General features: G+C 38.8%; 1 protein-coding gene across 3 annotated transcripts in view; it reads right to left on the reverse strand.

Annotated features, from left to right (window-relative positions):
- Positions 1 to 12,503, reverse strand: part of LOC126161561 (serine/threonine-protein phosphatase 2B catalytic subunit 2-like) — an 802,502-nt gene extending 789,999 nt beyond the window's left edge. For all 3 annotated transcript variants that reach the window (XM_049917500.1, XM_049917499.1, XM_049917498.1), the window contains exon 1: positions 12,313 to 12,503. In XM_049917500.1, coding sequence (XP_049773457.1) covers positions 12,313 to 12,361 — 49 coding nt within the window. In that variant the 5' untranslated portion in view covers positions 12,362 to 12,503. The remainder of the gene's footprint in view (positions 1 to 12,312) is intronic.
- Positions 12,504 to 16,099: the final 3,596 nt, after the last annotated feature.

The raw sequence follows: 16,099 nt of genomic DNA on the forward strand, positions 1-16,099 counted from the left end.
AAGATGGAATCGCCTATGCCCAATCATGATGAGATTATTTAGGACCTCTAACGACCTGTGTATTGTTACTTCAATGTGCCGGGCGAAGCTCCGTTTCTGATCTAGTATACCTCCCACGTATCGTGCCTCTCGACGGCGTATTACTGGTGTGCCCTCAGTCCTAACAGTTGGGTTTCTGGCCAGTTGGCCTTTTAAGAGCAAATAGGTTGACTTATTTGGTGCAACTTTAAGTTTGGTCCTGTGGCAGCAATGCGACAATATGGTCATGGTTCAATTCCTCTCGGCTACGGCCGCCAACCAAAAGAAGGAGGTCGTCAGCGTAGGCTATCACTTCTAGCACATCTGCACTGTTCTCCAAGGTGTCAAGGAGAGGCTCCATATTAATGCCCCAAAAGAGTGGCCCCAGGATAGAGACCTGTGGACACCCCTTCGTTATCTTCTTGCCCAATCTCCCGATAGGGGATGATAGCCAGACCTCCCTATCCATACAATAGCTCCTAAGACATCCAAGCGGGAGAAGAGCGAAGGCCACCACAGGTTGTCGAAGGCGCCACTGATGTCTACCATAATGCCAACTACTTACTTATGTGTGGACGACCCGCAGACCTCAGCCGCCATGGCGATTGCGTCAGACGCAGAACGCCCTGCCGGAAGCCGAATTGCCTACTGCTCATCCCACAGAGCACCCGGTGTGCCATCAGCCTGTCAGCCAGCAACCGCTCCAGCAATTTCCCAAGCAGATCCCACACACATATCGGTCTGCAGGACTTGACTTCTTTAGGATCTTTATCCTGTCCTTTTTTTGATAATTACTACGTTGGCCTGTTTCTAGATGATGGGAAACGTTCTGAGGCTCAGCGCCTCGTTGTAAATTCTTGCTAGAGGTGTTACTAGTTGAGGAGCGAGGTACTGCACCACCTCCGCTATGATGCCGTCTGGTCCTGGGGCTTTACCTCTTAAGTGATTTAATATGCGTCGTCACCTCGTTCTCTGAGAATGGGTACACTGCATTGTTATTTTGATATTCTTCTCGAAGAGTCCGCCTAATTAGACCTTGTTCTTCGGTGTCTTCCTCTTCCTTGTCGTCCGGAAGCAGGGACCGGAGGAGGACCTCGGCAGTTTCTTGCCATGACCCCGTCATCCGATTCCCATCCCTGACAGTTTAAAGTACCATTGGCGACCGAATCTTTTCTCTATTTTGCGCGATCTTTTAGCTTACAATGAAATGGCACAACTACGAGGAACCTGAAGTCCGCGCTTAATAGGTAAAGTTCTGCCAAACTGGCGAAACATCTACGACAGTGGTCCCCAATATGGGAGCAATTACCCCTAAGGGATAAAATGAAATATTCTGAGGGGTAAAAACAAATGGGGTTAATTAACTATGTTTTGATGAGGAGACTACATATTTTTTAAAAAAGAACATTATTATTATCCTTATTCGTAGAAAAGTAATGCTGATTATGTAAGTAACAATTGCATTTTCTTTTCAAATACTAGCATTGAAATGTGGCATAATATGGCGGAGGTTACAGCTTCTGAAATGAATGTATCAGCAACATCTTCCTCACATATTCCTCTCACAACACACATATTTAGTACTTTGTACCCTGCATCTATGGCATTACTTGTGAAATACGTATCACATATGCTTATATATTTTATGGAAAGTCTTCAACTTTTAGGTAGTTCTCGCAATGGATCACAAATTACTACCATCATTCAGTTCGCAATACGTAAATGAACTGACAGCACAATACAGTAATAACTATGAAACTAATGCTGTAGAGCCAGCACAGTATAATAATCCTAATAGCAGCGGTTAGGCACAAAGCACTGGCAGCCTGAAGTCTTCTACTTTCTGCCAGTTCAGAGGTAAGAAGTCAAGCAATCAAGGGAGGGAACCACGTTTTGTAACAATGTGGATAGTTTGCTTTTTTTTTTACAGAGGAGTTGTAGGTAGCATTATGTATGTACTGTGAATTACTGATTATACTATAAAAAAGGTTGTTGTCTCACTAACTTACCAGTTCGTGGTTTAATAAAACAACTACACAACCCAATATCATTTACCTTTCGTCGTTTTAAAAATAAAAATGTTCGAAGGACTTTTTTTGCATTCTAAATAACAGTTTCAGCGCTGACCTCGGTGATAGTGGGGTATGGTGATGTGCGTGCTAGATTATACTCAGGGGTAAGAGTGATTGAGGACCACCGATCTGCCGGCCTGTGCGGCCGTGCGCTTCTAGGCGCTTCAGTGTGGAACCGCGTGACCGCTACGGTAGCAGGTTCGAATCCTCCTTCGGGCATGGATGTGTGTGATGTCCTTAGGTTAGTTAGGTTTAAGTAGTTCTAAGTTCTAGGGGACTCATGACCTCAGATATCAAGTCCCATAGTGCTCAGAGCCATTTGAACCACTGATCTAGGATATAGAGGAGGTGGGCAAAATTATGGTAACACCACGAGAAATACATACTTGAGCATAAATGCAGATGCCAGCTAATCCTGCTGGTTGCACTGATGCATCTAATCACGAACGGCACCTGTGGTATGTCCTCAACAAGTTGCAAGTGCCAGTCGCGGTCAGAACAGCAGTCTGTTTAGCAGTGCATTATGTTGGAGCTCAGCGCATTCGAACTCGGGTGACTGATTTTTCAAGAGGTACCATATCGAAGATTAATACCGCGTAAAGGGAAAGCGGGAAAGTATCATCCAATAAGTGATAACGCGCACGAAAGTGTGTGTTGAGTGATGTGCGGAAGGTCACTGAAGAGGACTGTGAGGGAAAATAAGATGACAGCTCCAGAAGTCACTGCAAAACTGCATGTCGCACTCGCGAACCCTGTCAGCACCGGAACACAAAGGGAGCTCCATTACTAGCGAACTGCACGGCGGGCTGGAATTCCAAAACCATCAGATTTGCAAATGCTTGTAACAGGAAAACGTTGTGGCTAAATCTTAAAGCCTCGACTATGGAGCAACGGAAGAATGTTAATTTGGTCGGATAAATTTTACTTTGCACTGTTTCCAACTTCTGGCCGAGTTTACATCCTAAGAATGAAACTTGGCAGGGGTTCTGTGACGATTTGGGCGCCCATGTTTTGTTATTTCATGGGGCCCATGGTTTCATTGTAAGGTCTCATTATTGCGAAGGATTATGTGACCATTTTGGCTGAGAATATCCTTCCTAGGATAGAACTTTGTTCCACAATGGCGATGCTGGGCCCTGCTCACACAGCTCACATCGACTGGTTTTGTGAGCACGAAGATTTTCTCCTGTCCCCTGGCCTCCAGTCACCAGATCTCAACATTATTAAGCTTTTGTCGTCTACTCTGGAGAGACGGAGGCATAATTGCTATCTAGCTCCATCGTCGTTACCTGAACTTGCCACTATTTTGCAGGAAGAATGGTGTATGATTTTCTTGAAAACCATACAGGACTTCTGTTTATCAATTCCGAGACGACTGGAATGTGTTCTGAACGCCAAAGGGTGTCTTACACCGTTTTAGGCATGGTAAAGTTTTGTGTTTCTGGTGTTTCCATATTTTTGACCACCCTGTACCACTATTACATTAAGCACCTACGTCCAGTCATCGGCCCTGAAGTACCTACTACCCTATAGTTAGTTGCATTATGGCATCGTAGAGCATAAAGAATCATACGGCGCTTGAATCGCTGCGCAAGGATATGATTTTATTTAAACAAGAACATATATATCCTACCAGGAAATAAAAATAAATAGATAAATAAATAAAACCTGCAGTTAGGAGAATCTTTACTCTGCTAGCGCAAGAAATAGGGTTAAACAAATTTATGTGCCTCAACTGGACGCCTAATTGGCGTTTCCTTTGCAAATGTTCAGAGATGTGTTCTTTTAAATGACTGAGTAAAATGGAAGTTGAAATTCTTCCCAATGAACTCTCACAGCTACGAAAGGTTTTTTTTGGTGAAACATTGAATGTGTACCTTCGTGTACAGAAGAAAAGAAATTAATCACTATCTAAGTGGCGTTACAGTGAGGCAATCACTTAACAGTGATTTGACAGGCACCATAAAATCACAGCATGCTGGTTACCTCCGGCCGACGTATCAATCTCCCTCTCACCCACACCCAACTTCTAATGCAAATATTTTGTGAAATATTCAAATACTAATTCTATTTTGCTGGCTCACTCTATAGTTAACGAACAGCGTTTACGCATTCCATGAACTATTTTAATGAGAATTTGTTGAGCAAAGAAAACAAGCCAAGTCTAAGCACGCTTTCTCGGTGCTTTTACGTGAAACTAACCTACATCCACTCGACCGCATATCGTTAGTCATTGTCATTAATGCAATTTCACTTGTGGTTACATGTAACCAAATTCCCTGTGGTGCATACCACAGCTCTGGTTTCCGAATAATTTTCATCCTCCCCCCTCCCACGTACGAGTCTGCCCGTTCATCAATAGGTCAAAGGTAACTCATAACCAATGATGTAAGTTGTTTCCAAGCTTCGAGCCATGGCACGCAAAGAACAGGACAGTCGTTATCTAAGCAAATTAGGGTCTCATCGTAACGTTGTTTCCCTACGTCAAAGAATTCAATATAAAAATTTCCTTCCATTACTTTTTACTTGTATACTATACTTGTTTACCTCTTTTGCTACAGTGCTACCTCAGCCCCCCTCTTTCTCTCGCAAATTTGTTTTGTTCTGCTTTTTTTCCCCAACATTTGCTCTGTAATTAGACTGGCACAAAACAAGTATCATGACATCAGTTTGGACGTCGGAGTACCTTCGCGAGAATTTCTGGCTTGACGCAACATTTATTTGAAAACAACCTGCACTATCTTAAGAATGCATCTCTGCCTGACACGTATGTACAAACTATGTATTCTTGATAAGCACAACAGTCTGATAACAGCCCTTGTTTCAATGTTTTTTTTTCCTAATTCTGGTCTTCTGTGATAGAAGGAATTTTATTACTCGAGTTAATGAAACACACGAGCTGTTTTCAGTGACATATATCTATTAATAGCGACATATAGCTTGAGAATACAAGAACGAATACATGTGTGATTTTCTATCGTGTTTGACACCATTAACTCTGGTTTGTAACGCGTTAGTAAATGTTTTGTGGCGGTCAGAATGTCTATGTAAGGCCGTTCGCTGTTGCTAGCTACTGTTTCGCTGTGTTGTTAATAGCTGCTTGTGTATCATATGCATTCTTCTGGGGAACATGCGAAGCATCTTTTTAGTCAGTTAACTTCAGTGAATGTACTTGCAAACTCAAAGAGGTTCCTCTGGTTCTTACCAGACGCAATGATGCAACTGCAAAGCATATACTTGGGCTCAACAATTTTATCTACATACTGAGAAAATTATTCCATGTCTAAAAGGATTTCTGTTTCATGCGGTTACGAATTAAATTAACAAGACAACAAAGCTTTGTAATACTAATATGACCGAAACAGAGAAAACGATATTAGGTGAGATATAGCATGATGCTAACTGTGTCACTGAACATATAGAAAATAGGCATGCTTATTAGTAGTGACCACTGGATAGAAATCAGGCTCCCTTAAGCATTATTATTAAAGTTCCTTTGGAAATACAAAACATTCTAGTCTAGTTTCTAATTATAATGCGTGAATTTAGAAGTACGGTATAGTGAAAATGAAAAATGGTTTCTTCTTAGAATCAACAAATGTTTTATCCGGAGAGACTGGTGGACTAGGGTCACATATAACTCAAAGAAAGCATTGGTCTACATCACCGACAGAACAGTATACGCTGTCTGTCAAAAAATTCCGGAACTTCGTCCACAAAAGTTTTCTGCGCTTAATTTCTCGTATAGTCTCCTTCGAAGTACTCTCCTCCACAATTGATACACCAGTTCCCAGCGCCGTCTCCACTTCCGGAAGCAGTCTGGTACGCTCCTTGCTGGAAGCGCCTTCTGCAAATCTTCTCTCGTTTGTCGTTGCAAATCTTCGTCCGTTCACGGAATTTTCAACTTTGAAAATAAAAATCAGTCCGCGGGGGCCATATGTGCGATCCATAAACTCTTCGCAGATTGCGGGGCAAAGATCTTTCTGGTCTTGACTCACGAGCCGTGGGACAATGTTGGCAGCAACAAGGTGCATTCCAAGATGCTGTGTCAGGATTTCATGACATGACCCAACTGAAATGTTACATTCTTCTGCAATCTCTCGTACAGTCAGTCTTCGATTGGCACGTACAATTCCGTTGACGTTCCTGACGTGAGCGTTTAAGGGCATCCTGAACGAGGATCATCTTTTAAGTTCCGCCTGGCCATTTCTAAACAGTGTGAACCATTCGTAACGGCTTAATCAACACAGTAAGTATCCTGCAGCATTTGGTATGTCTCTGTAAATGGTTTCTTGAGTCTCAAGCAAAATTCAATCCAGACGCGTTGCTCCTCTAAGTCCGCCATTTCGGAATTCGCAAACTGTGCGACATAACGTTCTACTCAATACAGCACTGAACGATACGTAACAGACATATGACATAAAACTTCCGACAGTTACATATTAAACATAGGCCTGTGCGGGGATGCCATCCGCATTTCGCTCCAACACACCAATGGCGGAAATTAAGAATGTTTCGGAATTTTTTGAATATACCTCATACATCGTTGTTTCTCCACCTTTGGAGCGCGATAGAGCAGCCACTCGGCGTGACGTGAATCCGACAAGCCATTGGTAAGTTTCAGGAGCACCAGGTGTCCACACCAAGTCACCAAATTCCCGTAAATTACGGGCCGCGGTTTGCGGGCGCGAAGATGCAGCCCAGTAGCGTCCCAGATGTCCGCCATCGGGTTCAAATCAGGAGAATTTGGTGGTCAAGACATCAACCTGAGTTCATAGCCATGCTCCTAAAACCACTACTGCATGACTGTGGCTTGTGACACGGAGAGAGTTATCTGGCTGGAAGATGACATAGCAGCCGGGTAAGACATCGAGTATGAAGGGATGCATGTGGTCCTCCAGTGTTGACGCAGCCCACAGATGCCTTGGTACCGTCTAATACTACTAAACGGGTCGTAGTAACCAAGCATAATACTGCCGCCCCTCCTCAACCGTACATTCTTCTCGATCGCGTCACTTGGTGTCGTGATTCTGCCCAATGACAGGTCCTTTAGCCTACTGTCAATACAGCTGCTTTCGATAAACAAGCAGTCGCGGGAAAAGAATGGCGTGACCGAAACAGGTTGACAACGGAAAGGTAGAATAAATAACGAGTTAAATTCTTTTAAAATGAAAATATGGCACATTATCAGTGTCAGAATTATCGACATACCTTGACGAAGTACTAAAATTTGAACCACAAAGAGGAGGAAGGGGTCAACAGACAGGGAGCGGAGTATGGGAAAATTTTAAACAAATGGAAGACTACTTACGATACAAATATTTCGACGTTGCTGGAATAACTGATATATTCTATAAATAGCAAACCCATGAAAACATAAAATTTTGTCTCTTAACTGTCTACGGATATATCACCCCATCCCAGAAAGCTCAAAGAGATGAAGAAAATACTACTGCCACATCACAAAGTGCCTCAATAGTAACGGCCAGTAATCAGAAGAGCAAAACAAATATTTTTGGCATTTCATGCAGAAAACTTTAAGGAATGTGGACTAGGAACTACATTAGAATCACAGACAAACATTGATCTTCATTCTGAAACCAATAGTTACTGCCACATAGCCAAAATATTGCCTCAGTGTTCTGCACTTAGCCGTACTTGCACAGCAGTATTCACAGAGAGGGACAGAATAGGAAAACTGCTATTTGTTGATTTGAGTAGTATTATCTGGGGCAGAATCATAGCTCCATAATTCAAGGAATAGAAACACTGTCCACAAGAAATAATCGAACAGTTGCCCACTTTAAAGTATGTGATAAAAATTATTGTATGTAAACAATTAAAATGTCTTGAGATGTACCATACACCAGAAGTGTCAGGGACAATATTAATGACTAAATACTACTTTGTACAACAAACTGGGACTAACAAGTCACTCAGTTTTGTGAACAGTGGATTACAAATTACACCGAGTACACCCACACAAATCATCACAAAATTCAAGCTGCCACTAGTTGCCTCTCAACACTTTCCACCCAAGGTAAACACAGTTTTAATTTTTCACAAACGTTTACTGCACAAGTATAGAAGCATATCATCACATCTTATCAACAGATTCATACTTGGTCTTTGTGGTGGTACTGTTCCACCACAGACCAAGAGTGTCAATGCAAACAACAGAAAATCTATATGAAAATGATAGCACTGGGCTTGTGGTCTCCCCATGATGCCTTAGTAGGTGCATTTCATTTGTCAGTTGGAACCAATCTATTAACTGGTGCCTCAGAAAACAAGGTACCATTTTGTTACAATACAGTTTCGACTCACTGTGTCTATTCTACATACCAAAATGATGTTCAAACAATTTTTTTTTTTTTTGCAATATCTGTTTGTTGAGATATGTCTACTATGGAAACTTATGACTACCTGTAGATTTAATCAAGTTAAGCCAGTCACTCGTGTGCTGTGAAACGAATTACACAAATATTCCACTCTTATTAATGTTCTCCAACTTCCATGCTAATTTCATTGCTGTACAGGATGACAAAAAATCTCCTGTAACTTTTCAAGTTGTTATTTTGCTATTTGTAATACAAGTGCACAAAACAAAATTTCAACACTAATAATATCCTAGACTAACTGTCATGTAGCTTCACCGGCTACTGAGCTGTGATGTCCACTCGTATTTTAGTTTCATATGAATATGCTATCCGTTGACCAATTGGGGTTTTAGCAGTCCTTCAATGACGAGCTCAAACTTGGATTGACTAAGGAAACTGACCTTTGTCAAATGAACAGTCCGCGAATTTGCCTCAAGCTATTTAGAGAAACAAAGGAAAACATAAATGGGGTTCTCTTAAATGCAGGCCCATATTTCTCCTACTATGTCACATCACTTTGGTTTGTTGATTTTTGCAGTAATAATGATATCTTCAGTAATTAATAATTCTGAGTACAGTAAACAGTGACCACTCCAAAAGAAGCTTCATGGCAAATTTTGTGACAAAATTATATGGCTGACAATGCACTTTTACCACAGTATTGTACGAACAAACTTTATCAAAATTTTTTATACAATACCAAATTCCATGACATTCATTAATGTAATGTGCCTTGTCTGAGAATAATGTGAGCCGAGATGGCAGCAAACAGTGAGCAAAAACTTTTCAGTCTGATTGCTAAACAACCAAAATGTGGGCTGCAGAGAATGGTCAGTGGACCATTCTCTCCTCCACAACCAATCGGTGTAAGTGCAACTGAATTCAAAGCGGTGGTTACAGGGAAATAAAAATCTCATGCAACAAGACTAGTTAGTTGAAACATCTTTGACTGCTTTTTAACTGCCATGGGGTAGGGATACTATAACTTTATATAGCACCCTGTTCAGAGCATTAATGTTAAAGAAGGATGTGGGCTATGAGAGAGCCACTTGCATGTGGGAGATCTGGCATCATGTTCAGCAAATAGAAAGTAATGCTACCACTTCAAATTACCTTAGATATTATTAGACGTTGCTTCTTTAACAATTTCTGTGTATGGCAGGGTGCAAATATGCAACAAACAATGGTAGACACAAATAAACCACCATGTTGTTAAGTTACTCTTAGTGCAGAGTTTAGCTACTTTGCATTGATATATTTTTATTATTCAATTATAACATAAGAAGAAAAAGAAGTTATGACTACAACATGAGAAACTGTTGCCAGGCGAACGTCAGGACATTAATTCAAGTGTGCCTGATAGGCCTAGTTCCATCTATAGTTTCACTGAAAAACAAAAACGTTAACAGGAATGTTTGCAAAGAAATGTATAATTCTAGTAAACTTCAGTGTTTCAGAGTAATTTGCAGGATACCCATGTTGCTTGACAAACTGATAAGTTACTATGCGCAGAATAGTTATACAGATTATGCTGACAAGTACTGATGCTGAACAGCTGATCTGCACATTGACAAAACTGACATCAATAATGTGTATTTACTAATAAGAAAGCAATCATGCGAATGAAAATAAGTGAAATACAAACCAAAACAATAAAGAGTTAAGTTCACATTTCTTGTGTGAGGCATGGGTCATGAAGCACAACTACACAGTAAATGATCATTTAAATGGAAATCATAACTGTTATGAACAAAATGCATTAATTTCACACAGAGTATCTGTCATATCAAAACAAGGCAAAAAAAAAAAAAAAAATTTTAAATCATTTGAACAGATGGATAGCAGCACTCAAAATTTCCCACTACAAATTAGTAGGCCTAATTCTGTGGTAATTGATATGTTCTCCCCAGTTACCTTTTCAACAATCATCAGGTTAGCATCTTGTCAGATGATAGACCCTGCTGCACAAAACACTACAAAGGTTATACTGACACTGGTAACCACTCGTACGAAAAACCTACATGCTACTACACCAGGAAACTAACCTGTCCAGTGAAATGGTTCCTTGATATTCAGAAATATTTGCAATCCACAAATGACATACCCCAGAGAATATCTGGGTACAGATATTCCTCAGAAACACAAAACTACTTTAATAATGTATAATTATACCAGAATTAGTCACAAGGCTCAAATAATGTAGTAACGGGTAATAAAAGTAACAAGCCTGTGATTTTGAATAATATTACCATAAAATTGGAGTAGACCTAACTGAAATAAAAGAAATAAAGATAGACTTCACATAAACCCACAGGTGTAACTGTACACGACATAAACATTACATGATAAAATATGCAACTGAATGATAGTTAATACATGAACCTACAGAGATGAATAAAAAACCACTTCACACGTTCGTGGGAAGATCGATTTATGCAAGCCTGTTAAATCTCTAAATTTTTGCACTAGTAGAATGCATAAACCACACTGAAGCAACCCACTATAAACATTAACAATCTCTATTTTACACACTCAAAAGTAAAAAAATACTACAGCCACTACAAATTTAAGTCTCATCAAAGCATGAATTATTAGCGGCCTTTCTGTGCAATACAGTCTAGTATTAATAATGTTGAATGGATAAATTTTAGTTACAACTATAACAACATTTTCCTAGTTAAGTGTAAAACAGAAATTTTATCTAAATGTGGTGACATAGGGCAGTTACTGCGCAACAAACTGTAATATTTATACTGGCATCTCGTGAAAGTGATAATTATTAAATAAACTTTATCTTAGTCTTATGACTCTGAAATATCGAATGTAAATTTTGCACGTTCAACATCTGAAAATAGAGCACGAGCACAGCAGTTCTCCCCCAAAAAATTTTACGCACTAAAACATTTAGGGCCTATGACATACTGACATCAAAATTGAAATTACAGATAGACGCGACAAGTATAACGGATACGGAAAACTGAAAGATCTAAACATCACTTCTGGTTTTTCATAGTTTCTACCTTTCCTTCTATTCAAATGTACTGTTCTACAATTCCTGTGACTTCCTAAGCGTCCGTGCGTAATTTAGAAATGCCATCGATAGGGCTCTTATTGGTCAGTGCCATAAGTCTAACAGAAAGGGAGATACATGTACGAAATTAACGGAAGAACAAAGCTCTTCCTCGAATCTGACCCATGAAAACTAATATTCTTAAAAAATATCTGCTCCACTACAAGGAAGCGCTGACACACAGGTCACGAAAAATCCATTAGAACGACAAGATGCGTCCGTTACTAGTATTTTACAGCCTAGCGCACATATTTTACATTCATATATCGCACATGTAAAATATTTAAGCTTTAACAGTCAAGTGGAAAATACTGTAATCACTGCTACTTTCAGTGTTTACCTCGAGCAGTGCGTAAACACACAAAAGCATTATGCACTGTCCTTCAAATACAAAAATAAAACCTGTGATGTATATCAAATGAACATAAGTTTCTGAAATTTCTTTTCCTTATGTCACCAAAATTAGGCTGTCAGCGCAAATACATCCTTCTGTCAAAATGTCAAGCCGATACAACTCAACCTAGAAGCAGACGACCCATCAGCAACGCATTGAAAACATAGGATCTGCCCCATAACGACAGCATATGCATGTTGCAGATGAATTAACAGGTAAATTCTGCTTTTCCTGATGACTTTTGGGCTCAGTAACTCATACTTCAAAGCAGAATTCCGCTAAAATTCACCACGCAATCGATATAAATGGCGACAGAGAAAATCAATTCCACCGACTAAGATCGCACAAACGCGCCTTTTCGTTAAACTATATACTTACTTTTGATAACTCGCTCTGTAGTGGATAACTTCTGGTTGTTGGACGACATTTTCAGTTATCTGTTGGATATACTACACAATAAACATCGGATGTTCGTGATAGCCACAGATTCCACTAGCTAAATTCTACTATACCACAAGATGTCGCTGACTGAAACCTCCACTGCACTGTTTACTGCGCATCCTTCTGCGCAGGAAACCATTGCTGTCCTCGAATGCCGCAAACACCCAGGAGCGGCGCACCTGTGCAGGCATAGCGACTTGTGCATCAATCTATATCTTTTGCGTTACTAAATAGCGAAAATTGAGTTGTATAACCAACTGAAATATGACACAAAAAACGTCTCTTTTGCTAATTGATACATCTGAAATACTTTTGCTCGAATATTAAATTATGCCAAATTACAGTAATTAACTATAAACAAGGGCAGCTTTAGAGACAGTGAAAAGAAAAATTAACGCACGTCTGAACTGAATACAATACATAATTAACTCACAGACATGTAGCCGATTTTGCTCCAGTACTTATTTGTACACGAACTTACGTCAAGAGACTGTAAGTGCACTCGAGGAGAAGTAAATTCTGATACAAAATTAATATTTTCGGGAAAAAAGAATTTAACGTATGCTTACATGATATCAAGATAAGTTTAAAACAAACGCTGTAAGCAATATAAACATTCCTTTTTAGAAATCAGAAAAGTGTCACATGCGCAGTAGTCTTAAATCGCTACATAGAAAAGATCCGGCAAGGGAAATGAAAGTTTTGAAATAACGGCGATTGCAATGAAATTGGCAGTAGAGTAGTATCGCCCCAGTTTCCCAATCCCAAGCCACGTTATTAACAATATAAACAAAAAATACATGACATTGAAATATAGTTTAAACTATGTAAAGAAGGAAGAAGGTAGGATTACATCCATAATGTAACAATGTGAAAGATATCAAAATTATTTTTTAGCATGTTTGATGCCCAGTTTCATTACTCTTTACCATTCATTGATACAATCCTTTATAGTATGTGAAAATATTATGTTTGAACGTAGATTTTGAGCACCAGGGGCCTACTGTCCACCTGATAATCTTTTCCTTTCTTCCACCTCCATCTTTTATCTAGTTACAGTACTGAATACCTAAGAAGCAGTTGTTATTTTCTAATATAATAATGCTTAATGATTTCGCTTTCAGGTGAATGATGACATTATACATATATTAAATTGCAAAATATGTTTCAAATGAAAGTCTACACACACACACACACACACACACACACACAGAGAGAGAGAGAGAGAGAGAGAGAGAGCAAGAGCAAGAATGTATGCCTTGGGTTGGCATATAGTGCAGAAGGTGCAATTTGAATAAAGAATATCAAGCGCTGCACCTTTGCTCCATTTATCTATGAAATGGCTGTATGTGGATATGTAGAAAACCATTATTTTGAAAGAAATTTTGTGGATTCCTGATAAACAGTTTACTTACAGTTTAATTATTATGCAATTATTTTATAAGAACATAAACATTTGTTTCTGTTCCATAAAATTATTGTTTATATCATTCAGAGGATTTTTTCCTACAGTCCTAGTTAAAGTAATGGACTTTGTAACAAATAATCAGATTTTGAATCAGTGGTAAAATACCAGTGGTTATAGGATTCAGAAAAGACCCTTTTTTAGGGTAGGGAGGACAGAAAGAAAGCAAATTTTAAGAGAGGTTAGAACTGAGACGAACCTTCAGTTTGAGAAAGAAATCAAAAAACATAATTCCAGCTTATTACATCAGCATAAACAGCCATTGATTAAGAATTTTCAACTGTCAGCAGATATTTTAACTCCACCCAATTTTAACTCAGTCAATGTGAAATGTCAGCTATCTTTATTGCATCAAAATATTCGAGGACTGAGAAATAAAATTAATGAATTAACTATCTGCATAGATGAATTAGAGTCTTCAAACCCAGCTGACATAATTTGCCTCTCTGAACATCATGTGACCACTGGTATAGAACTTTTAAGTGTTACAGGGTTTAGGTTAGCATCTCACTTTTGTAGATCAGAAATGGAGAAAGGAGGAGTTGCCACATTCATCAGGAACTGTCATAAATTTAAGAACGTAGACATTCATAAATTTTGCCTAGAACAGCATATGGAAGCATGTGCAACAGAATTAGATTTTCACAAAAAATCTTTCATAATATTAAGTGTACATCGAGCACCTGCAGGTAACTTTAATCTGTTTGTAAACCACCTTGAAGCTGTACTGGCCCATTTAACAACCAAAAACAAAGAAATAGTGGTTGCTGGTGCTTTCAATGTAGATTTCCTTAAAGACTCTCCCAATAAGAACTTATCTGAGTTAGTAACACTATCATTCACCTTAATTCCCACAGTAAAGTTCCCCACTAAGATAGCCACTTGCTCACAAACAGCCATTGATAATATCTTTATAGAAAAGTCAAATGAACAAAATTATATTACAAAAGCAATAGTCAATGGCCTCTCAGACCATGACATGCAGTTCCTTCTGTTAAATGTTAATACTGAACAGGATATAAAATCTGTTAAATCTGAGCTCAAGAGGGTAATCAGTAAGCCAAAAATTGATTATTTTAGGACACTCCTCAGAGACATTCACTGGACTGATGTTTACAGTGCTCATGGCATGAATGAAAAATATAACATTTTTGCTAATAAAGTGCTTACCTTATTCGAACACTGCTTTCCCCCACAACTTACCAAGGTTAGAGCAAAGTCTACAAAGAAGCCATGGATTACTCGAGGAATAGGGGTATCTTGTAAAACAAAAAGAAAACTGTATCTGTCAATCAGAAACATTTCCAATGTTGATGCTATAGCACATTATAAGAAATACTGCAAAATATTAAAGACTGTAATACGGATGTCAAAGCAAATATATTACAAGGAAAAGATAGTCATATCAGATAACAAAATAAAGACAATATGGGATATAGTGAAGGAGGAGACCGGTAGAACCAGACATGAAGAGGAACAAATAGCATTAAGAGTAAATGATACATTGGTGACAGATGTGTATAGTGTTGCAGAACTTTTTAACAAACATTTTATAACTGTTACTGAAAAGATGGGGTTGTCAGGTTCGGTAGATGCTGCTATGGATTACCTTAGACCAGACATTTCAAGTAACTTCCATAATATGAATTTGACCCTCACTACCCCAACAGAAATAATGTCCATCATAAAATCTTTAAAATCAAAAACATCTAGTGGGTATGATGAAATATCAACAAAGTTAATTAAAGAATGTGATTCTGAGCTAAGTAACATATTAAGCTATCTGTGTAACCAGTCGTTTATCAGTGGAATATTTCCTGAATGGCTGAAATATGCTGAAGTTAAGCCACTGTTTAAGAAGGGAGATAAAGAAATAGCATCAAATTTCCGTCCAATTTCACTGTTGCCAGCATTCTCAAAAATTTTCGAAAAAGTAATGTACAGTCGTCTTTATAACCATCTTATCTCGAATAACATACTGTCAAAGTCACAGTTTGGATTTCTAAAAGGTTCTGATATTGAGAAGGCTATCTACACTTACAGTGAAAATGTACTTAATTCATTAGACAAAAAATTGCAGGCAACTGGTATATTTTGTGATCTGTCAAAGGCATTTGACTGCGTAAATCACAATATCCTTTTAAGTAAACTAGAATATTATAGTGTAACAGGAAATGCTGCAAAATGGTTCAAATCTTATATCTCTGGCAGGAAACAAAGGGTGTTATTAGGAAAGAGACATGTATCAAGCTATCAGGC

Source organism: Schistocerca cancellata, chromosome 2, assembly GCF_023864275.1.
Source record: "Schistocerca cancellata isolate TAMUIC-IGC-003103 chromosome 2, iqSchCanc2.1, whole genome shotgun sequence".
NCBI lineage: Eukaryota > Metazoa > Arthropoda > Insecta > Orthoptera > Acrididae > Schistocerca > Schistocerca cancellata.